Source organism: Ruditapes philippinarum, unplaced genomic scaffold, assembly GCF_026571515.1.
Source record: "Ruditapes philippinarum isolate M1 unplaced genomic scaffold, ASM2657151v2 ctg1022_1_1_1_1, whole genome shotgun sequence".
NCBI classification, from domain to species: Eukaryota; Metazoa; Mollusca; class Bivalvia; order Venerida; family Veneridae; genus Ruditapes; species Ruditapes philippinarum.
The window spans coordinates 39969-54853 of NW_026858309.1; the positions used below are offsets into that span (position 1 = coordinate 39969).

The 14885-nt window shown below is 31.4% G+C and overlaps 4 protein-coding genes across 5 annotated transcripts; all 4 read right to left on the reverse strand.

The window, feature by feature from the left end:
* Positions 1 to 1062, reverse strand: LOC132752747 (uncharacterized). Its single transcript, XM_060743117.1, has 2 exons — positions 811 to 1062; positions 1 to 323 (listed from the first exon to the last, which is right to left on the reverse strand). Exons 1-2 carry the CDS (start codon positions 1045 to 1047, stop codon positions 141 to 143), a joined length of 420 nt encoding a protein of 139 aa, XP_060599100.1. The 5' UTR covers positions 1048 to 1062; the 3' UTR covers positions 1 to 140.
* A 1784-nt stretch (positions 1063 to 2846) lies between these two features.
* Positions 2847 to 4998, reverse strand: LOC132752740 (tol-Pal system protein TolA-like). Its single transcript, XM_060743106.1, has 3 exons — positions 4980 to 4998; positions 3241 to 3698; positions 2847 to 3140 (listed from the first exon to the last, which is right to left on the reverse strand). The coding sequence occupies exons 1-3, from the start codon at positions 4996 to 4998 to the stop codon at positions 2847 to 2849; spliced, it is 771 nt and encodes a 256-aa protein (XP_060599089.1).
* A 1007-nt stretch (positions 4999 to 6005) lies between these two features.
* LOC132752741 (uncharacterized) lies at positions 6006 to 7685 on the reverse strand. Its single transcript, XM_060743107.1, has 3 exons — positions 7559 to 7685; positions 6588 to 6763; positions 6006 to 6241 (listed from the first exon to the last, which is right to left on the reverse strand). The coding sequence occupies exons 1-3, from the start codon at positions 7578 to 7580 to the stop codon at positions 6056 to 6058; spliced, it is 384 nt and encodes a 127-aa protein (XP_060599090.1). The 5' UTR covers positions 7581 to 7685; the 3' UTR covers positions 6006 to 6055.
* Positions 7686 to 11046: 3361 nt separating this feature from the next.
* On the reverse strand, positions 11047 to 14272 carry LOC132752742 (uncharacterized). Of its 2 annotated transcripts, none has more exons than XM_060743109.1 (3): positions 14190 to 14272; positions 13378 to 13559; positions 11047 to 11356 (listed from the first exon to the last, which is right to left on the reverse strand). In XM_060743109.1, exons 2-3 carry the CDS (start codon positions 13555 to 13557, stop codon positions 11162 to 11164), a joined length of 375 nt encoding a protein of 124 aa, XP_060599092.1. In that variant the 5' UTR covers positions 13558 to 13559; positions 14190 to 14272; the 3' UTR covers positions 11047 to 11161. The 2 variants fall into 2 exon arrangements, with proteins under 2 accessions (XP_060599092.1, XP_060599091.1); XM_060743108.1 differs by lacking the exon at positions 14190 to 14272 and adding an exon at positions 13748 to 13886.
* Positions 14273 to 14885: the final 613 nt, after the last annotated feature.

The window sequence follows — 14885 nt, forward strand, 5'->3', positions numbered from 1 at the left end:
ATCGCATTATATAATTTCTCATTTTTTTTATTTTCTTACTACTCTACTGTATTATTTCGTATCATATTAATGTCCAGTGGGCAACACGTTGACAGAATGGAAACACTGTAACATTGCAATATTGTCAAATGGTCTGTTTTCTAACGACCTATACCACTGCAGGGATATCCTTTACAATTGTTCAGATACACACGGTCGTAATCCTTTCCACAAATATTTCCAGCTTTTACTTCAAATTTTCCAGATGAACTAGATATTGGACAATTGTGATTCCACCCGATTACTGTTCTTCCTCGTAAAATGGCGGATTTAGTGCATGATACCTGAAATATATTTGAGCAAGATAAAATTAACAAAACTACCGTTTCCGTAAAAAGAAATTGTTTGGATGTGTAGTTTAGAAAGTAATTTTATGGGTTCATGAGATTTTAGCATAACTAGTTATTTACTGGTTAATAAAAGCATCTCAATCATTATCAGAAATTCAGCATCATCATCATCATCAACACCATCATCTTCGTCATCATTGTCGTCTTCATTGTCGCCGAAGTCAAGTCGCTTGACTTGAACATGGGATCATGAGTTAATGCCTTAATCGGGCCATGTGCATGATTCTTCATATTGACACCAGCACTGGTTGGTTCCAGGGAACGGGCACTTAAGAATTAATATAAGTTGCAAGACTTGTTTCACAATAGAACTTAAATAAATATGTTTAAACCAATAGATAATAAGAAAACAAGTACACAAAATAGAATATTCATAAATATAAGTTCGAAACAATAATATATAATAGTAATATCAGTATACCCTTGCACTATTGAACGAAACATAAACGTATCCGTAACCAATTTGTTTGAACGAGCAGCTGGTGCAGCTACATCTGGTTATCTTGATCTCGCTGATCCTTGAAGCTGGAGGTGCTACTACTGAACCCACGACTACAAGGGTAATGAAAACTGAGAGATATATACCGTCCATCATACTGTTATCTGAAAAACCACGAGCAAGTACAATGTATTTGAGTAACGAGTGAAATGACGACATAAATTTACACTTGATTTTTTGTGATCTGTTCGGGCAGAAAATCAATATTAAAATCAGTCTTCCAGATATCATTTTTTAAATTATATTCATTATTCATGGGTAAGGTGTAGAGCCCGCTGAGTAACCCAGATATATAATGTTGTTTTTTTTTTGTTGCTTTTTTGTTGTTTTTTTTTTTTTTTTTTTTTTTTTTTTATTTATTATTTGTCAGAAAACAGTGTGAATTTCGGATAGTCGAAACTCGCTGTTTCAATTTATGAAAAGAAAAATATTGATTTTTTACAAAAAGTCATTTTGATTTTAGATTATTGACTAGAACGAATAGGCTCTACACTTCATCCCATCTAAAATAATGAAATATTGTATAAGTTATGACAGAAAGCCTTAACTGAGCCGGTGCAGATCACAAAATGTCACGTGTGTAAGAAATAAATATCTGTATTTTGACAGTCTGTAATTTGTAGAATAGTTCTTTGTATCTATGACTGTAGATTTTAAAAGTAGGGGTCTGGGATTTACGTCATCGTAAGGTTTCATTTATTTTCGTACCTTTAATTCAATATACATCTGTATGTAACGTTATTGACACGTTTCGTTAAGCCTCATATCACAAGGATGTCTAAGCAATTCAAGCGTAAAGGCCTCCTAGTTAACAAAATATTGAGCTTTACATTGTGCGTAAACCAAATACATATATTTCAATTACATGAATTGTTTTAAATTTTATTGCGCCTTGATAAATTTAATTTTCCTTTATTTCCGTGTATACATTGTATATATAACTTTCAAACCACCTCCCCCCACCCCCCCCCACCCCCCCCACCCACCCAAAAAAAAGGCAAACAAATATCCACTTATACATGCACGTAAAAATTGAATTATGTTCTAAATATAGAACGTAAATTATTCCAACTGTATATTTTTTACATTTCAGCCGTTCTTGGCCAACTCAATCCATCAGTAAACACTAACCTACACATAATATGTAAAGATAGTAAGATGTTAATGTACATGTCTAAATAAAATTTCTGCTCTTATTGTAAAGATTAAGTGAATAAAATTGCTAACTAACTGAAGGTAGAAAAAAAATATCATTTTAAACAACGACATATAAACTCGTACATTACCTAGCTACTTGTAGGTATTTACTGTTTGTTATTATTATAATGAAATATTATCATAATTATTATTATTCAACGTTTCGAGGTTTCGAAAGGTTTGAAACATTTATTATTATTATTATTATTATTATTATTATTATTATTATTATTATTATTATTATTATGATTATTATGATTATTATTATTATTATTATTATTATTATTATTGATAACGATTTTCTACATTTATTGTGATAGTTTCATTCCAAAGTTTCATTTCTTCAAATAATCATAAAGATATTCTTTCTGCAAGTTTTCTATGTTTAGCTTTATAATTTTAATGGCTTTTTCTGTTGCCATTTTTATGTCCCATACAAAATTTTGTTAAATCGAACAATATTGAAATATTTTGATATCTTATTTTGACATGTGAGTTAATAACTTTAATAAATCCGACTATTGTCAACCATTTTAATATATTCATGAAGGTAAAATAACATAATCAGTTGAAAAACAAATACAAAATATTAACAGTCTTACCTGTCTCGTCTTCTTACAATTACTGAACAAATACATGTTTACTTTTCCTGTTTTTATACTTTCCACATATACATTTTTTATAACAAACATTCAGGGATATTAAAAAAATCATTTTCCTGCATTCATTCTATATGTCTTGAAAAACAACGTAAAGTAAAATTATAATAATTTGTGCAAATGTCGATTATCATGATGTTGATGTTGAAGTAACAAGCATGATGGTAATGATGAAGAATTTGCTGCTGCTGTTGCTGCTTCTGTTGCTGCTTCTGTTGCTGCTTCTGTTGCTGTTGCTGCTTCTGTTGCTGCTTCTGTTGCTGTTGCTGTTGCTGCTTCTGCTGCTGCTTCTGCTGCTGCTTCTGCTGCTTGTTGCTGCTTCTGTTGCTGCTTCTGTTGCTGCTTCTGTTGCTGCTTCTGTTGCTGCTTCTGCTGCTTCTGCTGCTGTTGCTGCTTCTGTTGCTGTTGCTGTTGCTGCTTCTGCTGCTGATTCTGCTGCTGCTTCTGCTGCTGTTGCTGCTTCTGTTGCTGCTTCTGCTGCTGCTTCTGCTGCTGCTTCTGCTGCTGTTGCTGCTTCTGTTGCTGCTTCTGTTGCTGTTGCTGCTGTTGCTGCTTCTGTTGCTGCTTCTGTTGCTGCTTCTGTTGCTGCTTCTGTTGCTGCTTCTGTTGCTTCTGCTGCTGTTTCTGCTGCTGTTGCTGCTGCTGCTTCTGTTGCTGCTTCTGTTGCTTCTGCTGCTGTTTCTGCTGCTGTTGTTGCTGCTGCTTCTGTTGCTGCTTCTGTTGCTGCTGTTGCTGCTTCTGTTGCTGCTTCTGTTGCTGCTTCTGTTGCTGCTTCTGTTGCTGCTTCTGTTGCTGCTTCTGCTGCTTCTGCTGCTGTTGCTGCTTCTGTTGCTGTTGCTGCTTCTGTTGCTGCTTCTGTTGCTGCTTCTGTTGTTGCTGCTGCTTCTGTTGCTGCTTCTGTTGCTGCTTCTGTTGCTGCTGCTGCTGTTGCTGCTTCTGTTGTTGCTTCTGTTGCTGATGATGATTTTTTATTATTATTATTATTATTATTATTATTATTATTATTATTATTATTATTATAAATGTTGATTTTGATATTTGATGATGTTTTGCTTCATTGGTGTCATTTTTTTTTTATAATGTTGTCAGTATTATTAAAATTATCATTATATATGTATAAAAATATCATCATTATCATCATCATCACCATTATTTTATAAAATGATATCGCTTATGAAGAATATGACAACGATTCTAATGGTTGTAAATGTCGTCGTTGATCATGATTATGGTGAGGATAATGAAAATAATTATGATGTCGAAAATGATTATGATAATGATAATTTATGATGTTGATTGATCGATTGTTCTGATGAATGATGGTGATTGATAGACTGAGTATGATGATGATTGATGGTTATAATAATGATGATAATGATGATGATGATGATTATTATTATTATTATTATTATTATTATTATTATTATATACCATCAATTAAATAGAAATAAATATAACAGGAATGAAATTCATGGCCAACCCTTTTAGCTGTTAAGAACAACAACATCCTGGTTTGTGGTATACCTTACAGTTTTTTTATATCATAAAATTAACATTAAATTGCGAAATGAAGAAAACTCCGGTGACTGCCGATACTATCAATATTTTTAGCGGAAAAAACAACATAGAACATAATTACGACATACATACAAACGATTAACTTTAACGGATTTAATTCATCTGTTTAACAATAAGTTGAATTTTGATGTTGTTTGGTGTTTAATCGTCGGCAAATTTCATTTTCCGCCATAATTATTTTGGTTTAACAATTGTATGAAACGATTTATCTAAAAATAACATAAAACATTAAACCTTCAGTATTAGTTTTAGTTTCATTACCTATAAAGAGCTTAAACGTGAATCTGTTAAAAAGTTGAACGTGCATCTGTTTAAGAATCAAACATGAATTTTAAGGGTAATTCTACTGAAAAAGAACACAAGTTATAATCGTTTGGATTTAAAAACGAAAGAAAAGAAAGAAAGAAAGAAAGAAAGAAGAAAGAAAGAAAAAAAGAAAGAAAGAAAGAAAGAAACGTAAAACAGTCAATGTCAAATTAGTGAATTTATCTTGTTTTATGTGTTGTTTTTTTTTTTGTTGTTTTTTGGGGGGTTTTTTTGTTTTGTCTTTTTCTTCCGGTAGTAATATGATTTGAACCATGTGCACAGTTTTAGATGTTTATTTGAACTTTTATGTTAACTGATCCCTTTTTAAAAGAAATGCAAATACTTCCTTACGCATTTGTTTCAATTCCATTTTTGAAGAATCTTTAAAACTCATACTTTGTGTACTTTTAGAAAAGTAAAAACATAGAAAAAAAAGTCGGGCAATGGATGTTTGTTTTGAAATTCAAACAATTCCGATATACTGTGTCGTTAATGATAGATAATGTATAACCTTACCGACTTTTTGGTACAACGGAGATATGCTTGGGGCTACGGATGTTTTTACTAAAAAGATCAGAATATAATTCATAATTCATGATTTTGATACATGTAATAATCTTTTGAAATATCTAATTTAAGCTTAGTTGTGTGCGTGCTTGCGTGCATGCGTGCGCGTGGGTTGGTGCGCGCGCGTGTGTGTGTGTGTGTGTTTTTTTCCACTTTCTTTCAGCATGTGAAGTTTATTCTTTTTTTGTTCTACAAAATCATTTGCAGACGACCTTTCCTGAATTGCGCATCGTCATTGCGCATACTTGTCCGTCCCATTACTAATTGTTTCGTTTTAAAATAACATAAACCCATTTAAACATAACAATTGTTTTCATTCTATGGCATTTAAGAGCAAATGAAAAATCATTGTTGACAACTAAAATCTTAAAAATCAAAGAATTGAAATTGAACATATAGGCCTACATATATTTACGGAGTTTCAAAGGATACTTTATCATGTTAATTAGTTTACAATGTTTTACGTTAATGTCAGTAACTCGTGCAATATTTAAGTTTACTTTGTTATGTATCTTAGGAGACATAAATCATTCCTATTATAAATGTATGTAAGAAGAGGACAGTGAGCTGTATAATTTTCAAGCTTTATATTTATAATCTCACCAGTTCAGCGTGCATTTTGATGGGTCTTTATTGAAGTATTGTAGACCTAACGTGGAGAGCCTTAAAACAAATCAACTCAGGAATTTATTGTAAGAATAAAATGTGTACACTACATAAATCACAATACGAAAACAATTTATATATGTAGGTATAAAGATACCATTTGTTAACCATATATCAGTTAAAAAAACAAAGAGCAAATTAATGTAGTCTTATATTGTGCAATCTTTATTTCATTGAGAAATATTTACATCAGTTTAACATGGATAAGATTGAGCTGTACAGTCGCACACATAAATCTTGTCGTAGGTAAGTCCATACATTAGAGGCCGCGAGGTTATATATTTAACTTCGAACTTTCCCGTTGGCTTGACTGGGCACGAATAGTTCCACCCTATTACCATTCTCCAGTAATTTACAATCGCCTGTGAAGTACATCTGACCTGCAGATATATTATCAAATTATCAAACGTATATGTATACCAAAAAAATGAATTAAAGTGGTCATACTCATTAAAATACTTTTTATGACGTTCATTTTGATTGGTCATGCTATTAAGAATGTCTTACCGTAGGTTGAAACTATACAAAAGTGAATAAAGTTTAAGATTAATGATTCTTATATTCTAAATTAATATGCTATTTATCTTCAACACACCGTGTTTTCATAAAAGTCAAAGATAAAAAACAATTGATGTTGATGCTATTTATGGTTCTTAAAACATTCAATGTAAGAGCTTACACTATGCTAAGGAAAACAATTATCTTTAAAAAGAAACTTTTGCTTACCCTACTATAATCAAACAATGCATACACGGTGCCGCGTATGGCATACCCAATCTGTGTATAGTAACACCTTGAGCAATCACAGCCAGTGATCTCTATCTTACTTATATCTGGAGCAGGTCCAGCCAAGACAGAACTCAGGAGCAACAAAAGAAGAATTGATGTGCACAGCTTCATTACTGAAAAAGAATATATTATTGTTAACATTAGTTCAATATTTTTACAAACTTATTGAGATACATACAACCTTATTAAGCAATGTTCGGGTTGGAACATGATCCGAGATTACGGTAGGAGTCTTTCAAATAAAGATTGACTTGATAATAAAACTGAGCGCTGAACATAGGTGATGGTTCAGAACTGTTCACTAATCAGGAGAGAAAGTGTGTAGGCTGCCGGAAAGCTCAGGGTAGAGCCGCGGCACGGTATTCCGAGCTCCTGGGTTCGAGTCCCAGTCCAAATGTTCATTTTTCTCATCCTGTGACATTCGAGGTAGCGGGGAAATTTGTAACGGCTCAGAACTGTTCACTATTTAGGCAGCAGGATAGCACAGTCTGTATAGCCGCGGAGAGGTATTCCGAAGATTCCGGGTTCGAGTCCAAGTCAGGTTGCACATTTTTCTCAACCTGTGATACATTTGTAGTCTGTCAATGAGAGTCACCAAAAAGTAAAATATCTCATAGATCTATAGCACCGGCTTTAGAAATGTTCAATCTTAAACCGGTTGTTGGACTAGAACTTCCAACAAATTTAGCAACTTATTCATTAGAAAGTGGATTGTAAAAGTAAATATGTTATGGATTTGTTGTCTAATAAACCAAAATAAAGCAATACAAACATAGTTCTAAAAGCATATGAAAGTAGATTTTTTTGAACGAGCGTGAAACGGTAAAAGTTAATTTCAGCTTAGACTGTTAAAAGATACTGATTTATAATTTCGTCGAAGAACAGGAATAAAGTTTTGGAAAACATACCTGTTACTTTTTCCAATGTCATCCAAACAAACTGAAATAGAATTTGGGGCTGCACAATAATAATATATTACAATATGAAGGGCTGGTACGAAAATAATAAAATTCAAATGACATACCTGTATGTTTATAGAAATTGTATAAGATTGTGAACAATTGATCATTAATGATAGTAAATATTTCAATTTTAACACAAATTCTTCTCATGACAATATAAAAATCGAGTTTAGATAAATAATAGACAAAACTGTAATAATGCTTAGTAAATACTCTAAAATTACATGTCGGCATTTGCGAACTTTTTCTCAACCATTCATATTTCGCTGCTTTGTATTTTTCAATGATTTGTTGGTTAAAGTAGACATGAATACCTTTGTTAAATGTATTTCATATAAAATGTTAAATGTATATCATATTAATTACATTTTAAATGTGAAACATAATTATAAAACATATAATGTGTTAAAAGTATACCTTGTCAATTGAAAAAGGTATGTCATATTATATGTTAGATTTATTCCACATTATTTGTTAATATATACCATATAACATGTTAAATGTATACCATATTACATGTTAAATGTATACCATATTACATGTTAAATGTATACCATATAACATGTTAAATGTATTCCATATTACATGTTAACTGTATACCATATAACATGTTAAATGTATACCATATTACATGTTAAATGTATACCATATTAAATGTTAAATGTATACCATATAACATGTTAAATGTTTGCCGTAGTACATGTTAAATGATACCAAATTAAATGTTAAATGTATACCATATTTAATGTTATATGTAATCCATATTACATGTTAAATGTTTGCCGTATTAGATGTTGTAAGTATACCATATTACAATGTACATGTTTATTGTATACTATATTACATGTGAAATGTAAACCAGATTCTATGATAAATATATACCATATTACAAATGTAATAGAATTTATTTAAACTTGGCATGTTGTTAGAATATGATAACAGAAAAATGTTAAGCGAAAAAAATGGGATCACCGTTCTCGTTTTTGAGTTACCTTAATACGAAACAGGGTTGTTGCCATGATACAAAACATATACAAGTTTATATGTCTAGTTCCTATATATTCGTTCATTCAACTGTAACATTGTCATACAAACTTATATTGGTTTGCTACGTTTGAACTTATTCAATGACCAATACAGTTTCGAATGACAAGGATATTTTAAGGCAATAAAGAGTGACTTATTGATAAATTTTCTTGAACAACCCTTTTAAAGTTTTGATATTTTCCGGTTTCAGTACCAAAATACATGTACAACTTGTTTACAATTTACGCTCACGTACACAGACTTGTTTTCTTTTCTTCTCGTGAATTTAAAACATTTTGTTTACAAATTACAGCTATATTTGTACTTTTATCTTTTAAATCACGTCATGTAAAATTTAAGTTAATGAAAAGGTTTTAAAAATATCAAAGTACAACTTTGTATTATGTGTAGATTCAAATCTACCTTACATTCAAAGCTGTCATCTAAACATGTATGTAAATTTGTTGATTTAACTTGTTACTTACTTTATTTCACATTCCTTAAATGTTGTTGTGTTGTTTGTTTTGTTTGTGTGTTTTTTTTTTCTTTTTTTAGAAAATAATTCAGTAAATAAATACAAAATCAAAAGAATACCTAAGTACCAAATATTTGGGACGCGTAGAATGTATAGGCAAATAAAACATTTGTACAACTTGTATTTGTTCGTGACATTGAATCTTAGGAATAACACACGTTTTGTTTGGCAATATTGCTGCACCGTTGTCTTCCATAACATATGTGCAGTAAATTTTTGTGGGCTAAATGTGACAGGAAAACAGAATCAATCACAGCATTTTTCTTTTTTAACAATACACGCTACAACACCAACAATATAAAAAGGCCATATACACACCGTACAATCAAATGGGCAGACAGCAGTTCAAGCGTCGACAGCTGTACCGGTATATACATGTCGGCGCAGGAAACACAATTGACGGACGGTAAGTATTCATCTATTTTTAACATATCCCAACTGTGTTCGAGTAAATCAATGTTATGGATTCATAGTCAACATCCAAAGGAGCATGCTAACAAATTTCTGGCCCTGTGCAAGCTTTACTTCACGTGAATTTTGACTGAAAATAACCACACTATCCGATGAGATGCAGCATTTGTTTTTAAAGTCACAAAACAATTTTTTTATTTATAATAAATCCTTTTATCATACGATTCGTAAACGTCAACATTTCGTCATTAAATATTCCAAACAATACCTTCAAAGATGCTTTTCTGTTAAATTTATAGGGTATTTAAGTTTGAGTGTCATCAAATTTTAGTAACGTCATCAGCCGTTCGCATCTTTTTAATGATAACATCGATAGCCATTCATCAGCAATAATGAATAACGCTGAAAGCCGTTCAAGGAAACAATTATCAGCGCTTTTGTGCTACCGTAACTGGGAAAGAGTAAAACTTTTTTGTTCATTTAAAATATTAATTTATTCATGATACTTTCTAATAGACCTCATGCTCACGAAATCCATCTTCTCTTCAATAATTTCTAAATATTCCACCAGTTTTAGTTTTAGCTATAGTAAGTTTTAGTGTTAGTTAGTTATAGTTAGTTTTAGTTTAAGTTATAGTTAGTTTTTGTTAAAGTTAGTTTTAGTTTAAAGTGTAGTTAGTTTTAATTATACATGTTGTTTTAGTTTTACTTAGTTTTAGATTTAGTTCTAGTTAGTTTTAGTTCTAGTGTTAGTTCTAATTAGTTTTAGTTCTAGTGTTAGTTTTAGTTAGTTTTAACTATAGTTTGTTTTAGTTTAAGTTAGTGTTAGTTTTAGTTATAGTTAGTGTTAGTTAAAGTTAGTGTTAGTTTTAGTTAGTTTTAGTTATAGTTAGTTTTAGTTATAGTTAGTTTTAGTTATAGTTAGTTTTAGTTATAGTAAGTTTTAATTATAGTAAGTGTTAATTATAGGACGTTATAGTTAGTTTTAGTTATAGTTAGTTAGTTACTTAGGTAGTTACTTAGTTAATTAGTCACTTATTTTGTTAGTTACTTAGTAAGTTAGTTACTTAGTAAGTTAGTTACTTAGTCAGTTAGTTACTTAGTTAGTTAGTTACTTAGTAAGTAAGTAAGTAAGTAAGTAAGTAATTAAGTAAGTAAGTAAGTTAGTTAGTTAGTTAGTTAGTTAGCTAGCTAGTTAAATAGTTAGTTAGTTAGTTAGTTAGTTAGTTAGTTAGTTAGTTAGTTAGTTAGTTAGTTAGTTAGTTAGTTAGTTAGTTAGTTAGTTAGTTAGTTAGTTAGTTAGTTCTCATATGATATAATGCAAGATAATTTCCGGGAATTCGAAACCGACTGTGATCAGTAGCAAGTGATTTAAAGTCAACGACTTTGTCTGCTGAACCATGGAGGTCCCAAACATAAACATACTTAAAGACAGTAATGTGTCTTTTAAAACAAAACTACAACATGTTATATACATTTATTGTCCGAGAACAAAAGGCAACAAATCATAAAAACAGAAAATATTCACAACAAAGGGTTGATATAGTTAGCTTGTACCATTCGTAAAACATTTTTCTTCAGCCGAATGAACTACACGGTGTTCCAGAGCATCTATGTAGTAACACTCTGTCGAAGGTCGTACCACATAGAAGATTCCCGTAGTTATATGATACTTCAAATATTCCACTTGACGAGCCGCTAATGGGGCAGTTGTAGTTCCAACCGATTACTGAACCTCCAAAAGTTATAATAGCTTCATCAGAACAACTTACCTAAAATAAATTATAATTGATAGTACTTTGAATTATTTATGTAAGAAGTATCTGTAATCTGTTGGAGTTTGTTTTTAGAACAGACACATCATCTCAGTACAGACAAAACTAGTCAGTGGCCCACTGCACTAATAACACATGAAACAATGATTATGCTGCAAAGGCACATTGGATTTGACCTTTTACAAGATTAGACATGGCGATGCCTATAACTTGCAAAAAGTATCTTTGACGTTTTTATATTTATGACTTCAGCTTGGTGAACAAAACTGAACGATTAAAGTTATATCTTTATTAAGATCAGTATGCCTAAGATACAATTTAGTCATTAAAAAATACTGTATGTGTATTTGAATTCGCGGAAGCAAATTTTCGCAGAAAGGTCCATTTTTTGGGTCTACACAACAACACTATACAAATATTCACAATGTTTAAATAGATTCGCGGGGGGGGGGGGGGGGGTGCCGAAAATCATAAATTCGTGTAGACCGCTAAGGTAAAAAAGTAAGGGAAATTACTGTAATCACCGTTGGAGTTCACAGTTATTTTCAATATTTGGTGTCAAACAATACGCTATGGTACAGAACAAAGACTAGCGGACAGATTAATTTAGTATTTGTTTTTAGAAACACAATATGGAAACCTCAGTACAGGTAAAAAAAAAACATGTAAATAAAAGGTAAAGGAAAATTTCTTGTTTATTATAGTGTCGCCCCTTCTGAAAGGGCCAGCCATTTCTGACTTATGAGACACCTTTTGCTTGCATACTATATGTACCTCCCAACTCCTACCACTATGCCAGACGCCAGGCGGATAGAAATCGGTAACCATTTATTTTAACAACATCGCGGCTCACGAAGCGGCCATTTCGGAACTAGTCCCACGAGAAACATTCATATATATATTTCATCCATTATTTACTTCTTCTAATCAATTTATGCTACGATTTGTAAAATGTTATCAGCAAAACTGGCTTTATAAAATGTTAATTCTCGCCAAATGTCGTTCAAATTTAAGGGAAACAATTCAATATGTACCGATATTGAACAAAATGTAGTTACTTTCCGTAGATTATTTTTTAAAAATAAGAAAGATTAAGTATTATTATTACATGCTTTTCGGTGGTTTATAGAAATTTATTACATGCTTTTCGGTGGTTTATAGAAATATATCAGTGAGTTAAAAACTGGTAATTTCACTGTTTGAAGCAGTGAAATTATCGATTTGATAATTTCACTGTTTTGAATATTTGAGCCCAGTACGTTGTTTCAGTGAAATACAAGCGTTCACAGTACTGGAAACCAACTTAATGACGTGACGTCGTAAATGACGTCACGTTATATTATTATTTGGCGCCCTTTTCATTTAGTACTAAGTTAAAATGTCTTTTTAAACGTTTCTTTGCATATAATAAAAAGAAAATTTGTTTAGTTTAGTGTAAGATCGAAATAGATTTCACCTCGTGAACACCAAAAGTTCATATTTCACTCGTGGCTGCGCCACTCGTGAAATATACCTTTTGGTGCTCACTCGGTGAGATATATTTCGATCTTACACTGAACTAAACAAATATCCTCTATATATCAGTGATAGAAAACTGGTAATTTCACTGTTTGAAACAGTGAAATTACCACTTTGATAATTTCACTGTTTTGAATTTAAGCCCCTTACGTTGTTTCAGTGAAATACCAGCGTGCACAGTACTGGGTACCAACTTAATGACGTGACGTCGTAAATGACGTCACGTTGTATAATTATTTGGCGCGCTTTTCATTCAGTATTAGATTTAATGTCTTTTTAAAACGTTTATTTGCATATAATAAAAAGAAAATTTGTTTAGTTTAGTGTAAGATCGAAATATATTTCACCTTGTGAACACCAAAAGTTCATATTTCACTCGTGGCTGCGCCACTCGTGAAATATACCTTTTGGTGCTCACTCGGTGAAATATATTCCGATCTTACACTGAACTAAACAAATATCCTCTATCTAATTACTCTAGCATACAATATTTCATATACCTTGCTGCCTCCGAAAGTCACAGATACAGTTCCGTGTATGGCATAACCAAGCTGAGTATAGAGACATCTTTGACAATTACAGTCAGTGATCTTTATTTTACTTATATCAAGGGCCGGTTCTGCTAGAGCCGATCCCACCAACACCAGCACATATGCCACATATACTACACACAGTCCCATTGCTTAGATAAAACATATTACATGTCAACATTATGTCATTTAATTTGTTGATTTGAAATAACGTTTGGAAATAATAAAAATAACGGTTTTATATATTGAGGTAAGTTAATAATTCGTTATAAATTTGTATTGAAAATGTACTGGATATGTATTTGTTTATTAATAAATGTATTATAAGACAATGTCTTACCTTAATAAGGTTTTTTCCTTGTTTTGAAAAATATTATCTCTCTTGGCATTTTATAGTGAAATATTTACGGAAGGCCAATACAAAAAAATTTAAAGTTTAACTGTTTAAGGCTATTCGTTTAGTCGGCATAGTTTTGTTACTCCGCTATATCACAGTATAAATTTATACCATATGGTTGGTAAATAATAAAAAGGTACAACTAACAAAAGAACTTAGATCTTAAATACAAGCAAGTTACAAGCAAAATGATTTTTTCAAATTATTAATTAATTCTTCTTTTGCTTTTTTGTTGACTTACCTTTTACATTTGGAACAGCCAAAGTTGTTTTGATAATTGTAGGTTCTACATATTTTGGTTGACATGCAATAGCTGTGCGGCTCACTTCTCTTTCAAAATGAAGTAGTAAGAGAAAAACAAATTGTTTTGTTTGTAAGTACTTACATGTCACAAATGGTTAATTTGGTTGCTTTTCTTATCTTCACTCTAACCTTACATAAATACAAGCTTAAATAAGAAAACTTGTGTCTGTAAACTGGTTCACGTAGACATTAAATTAGGTTATAAATTAGAATCATTCGATTCTATTATGTGCAATCAAATTTTAAGTTTTACTACATCAACGGAACATAGCTATAGACGATGGAGAATCTGGGTAAATTTGTTTTGTTTTTAAAACTTTTGTTCTCGTTTTCTTTCTCAATTAAACTTAGGTCTTCAAAATTGATGAGATAAATGTGTCTAGTTTGAAAAAACTTTTCAGGACACCAAAGAAAAGAGTGGGCTCAAAAGGTACAACAAAGTGGTGTTCTACCACCAGCAATTTTATTTAAAAAAATCATTAGAAATTAAATATGAACATAAAATGGTGTAATTAAAAGGGCAGTCTTATTTGAAACCGTAAGGAAACAAATTGTACAAAATGTCCATTTTGCCATCTGCTAAATTTCTTCGAGTAACACTCTTTTATACCATTAAAATTTCATTTCGAAAACAAAAATTTATTTCTGTCACATTCGTACCTTTTTAACGATTTATAAAAGGGAAAGCAATTTAACAATTTGCAAGGGGTATATCTTTTTTGAAGATAATGATATACAAGCAAAACTGAGTTGTTTTTGTCAAACACATGAAAGGAAA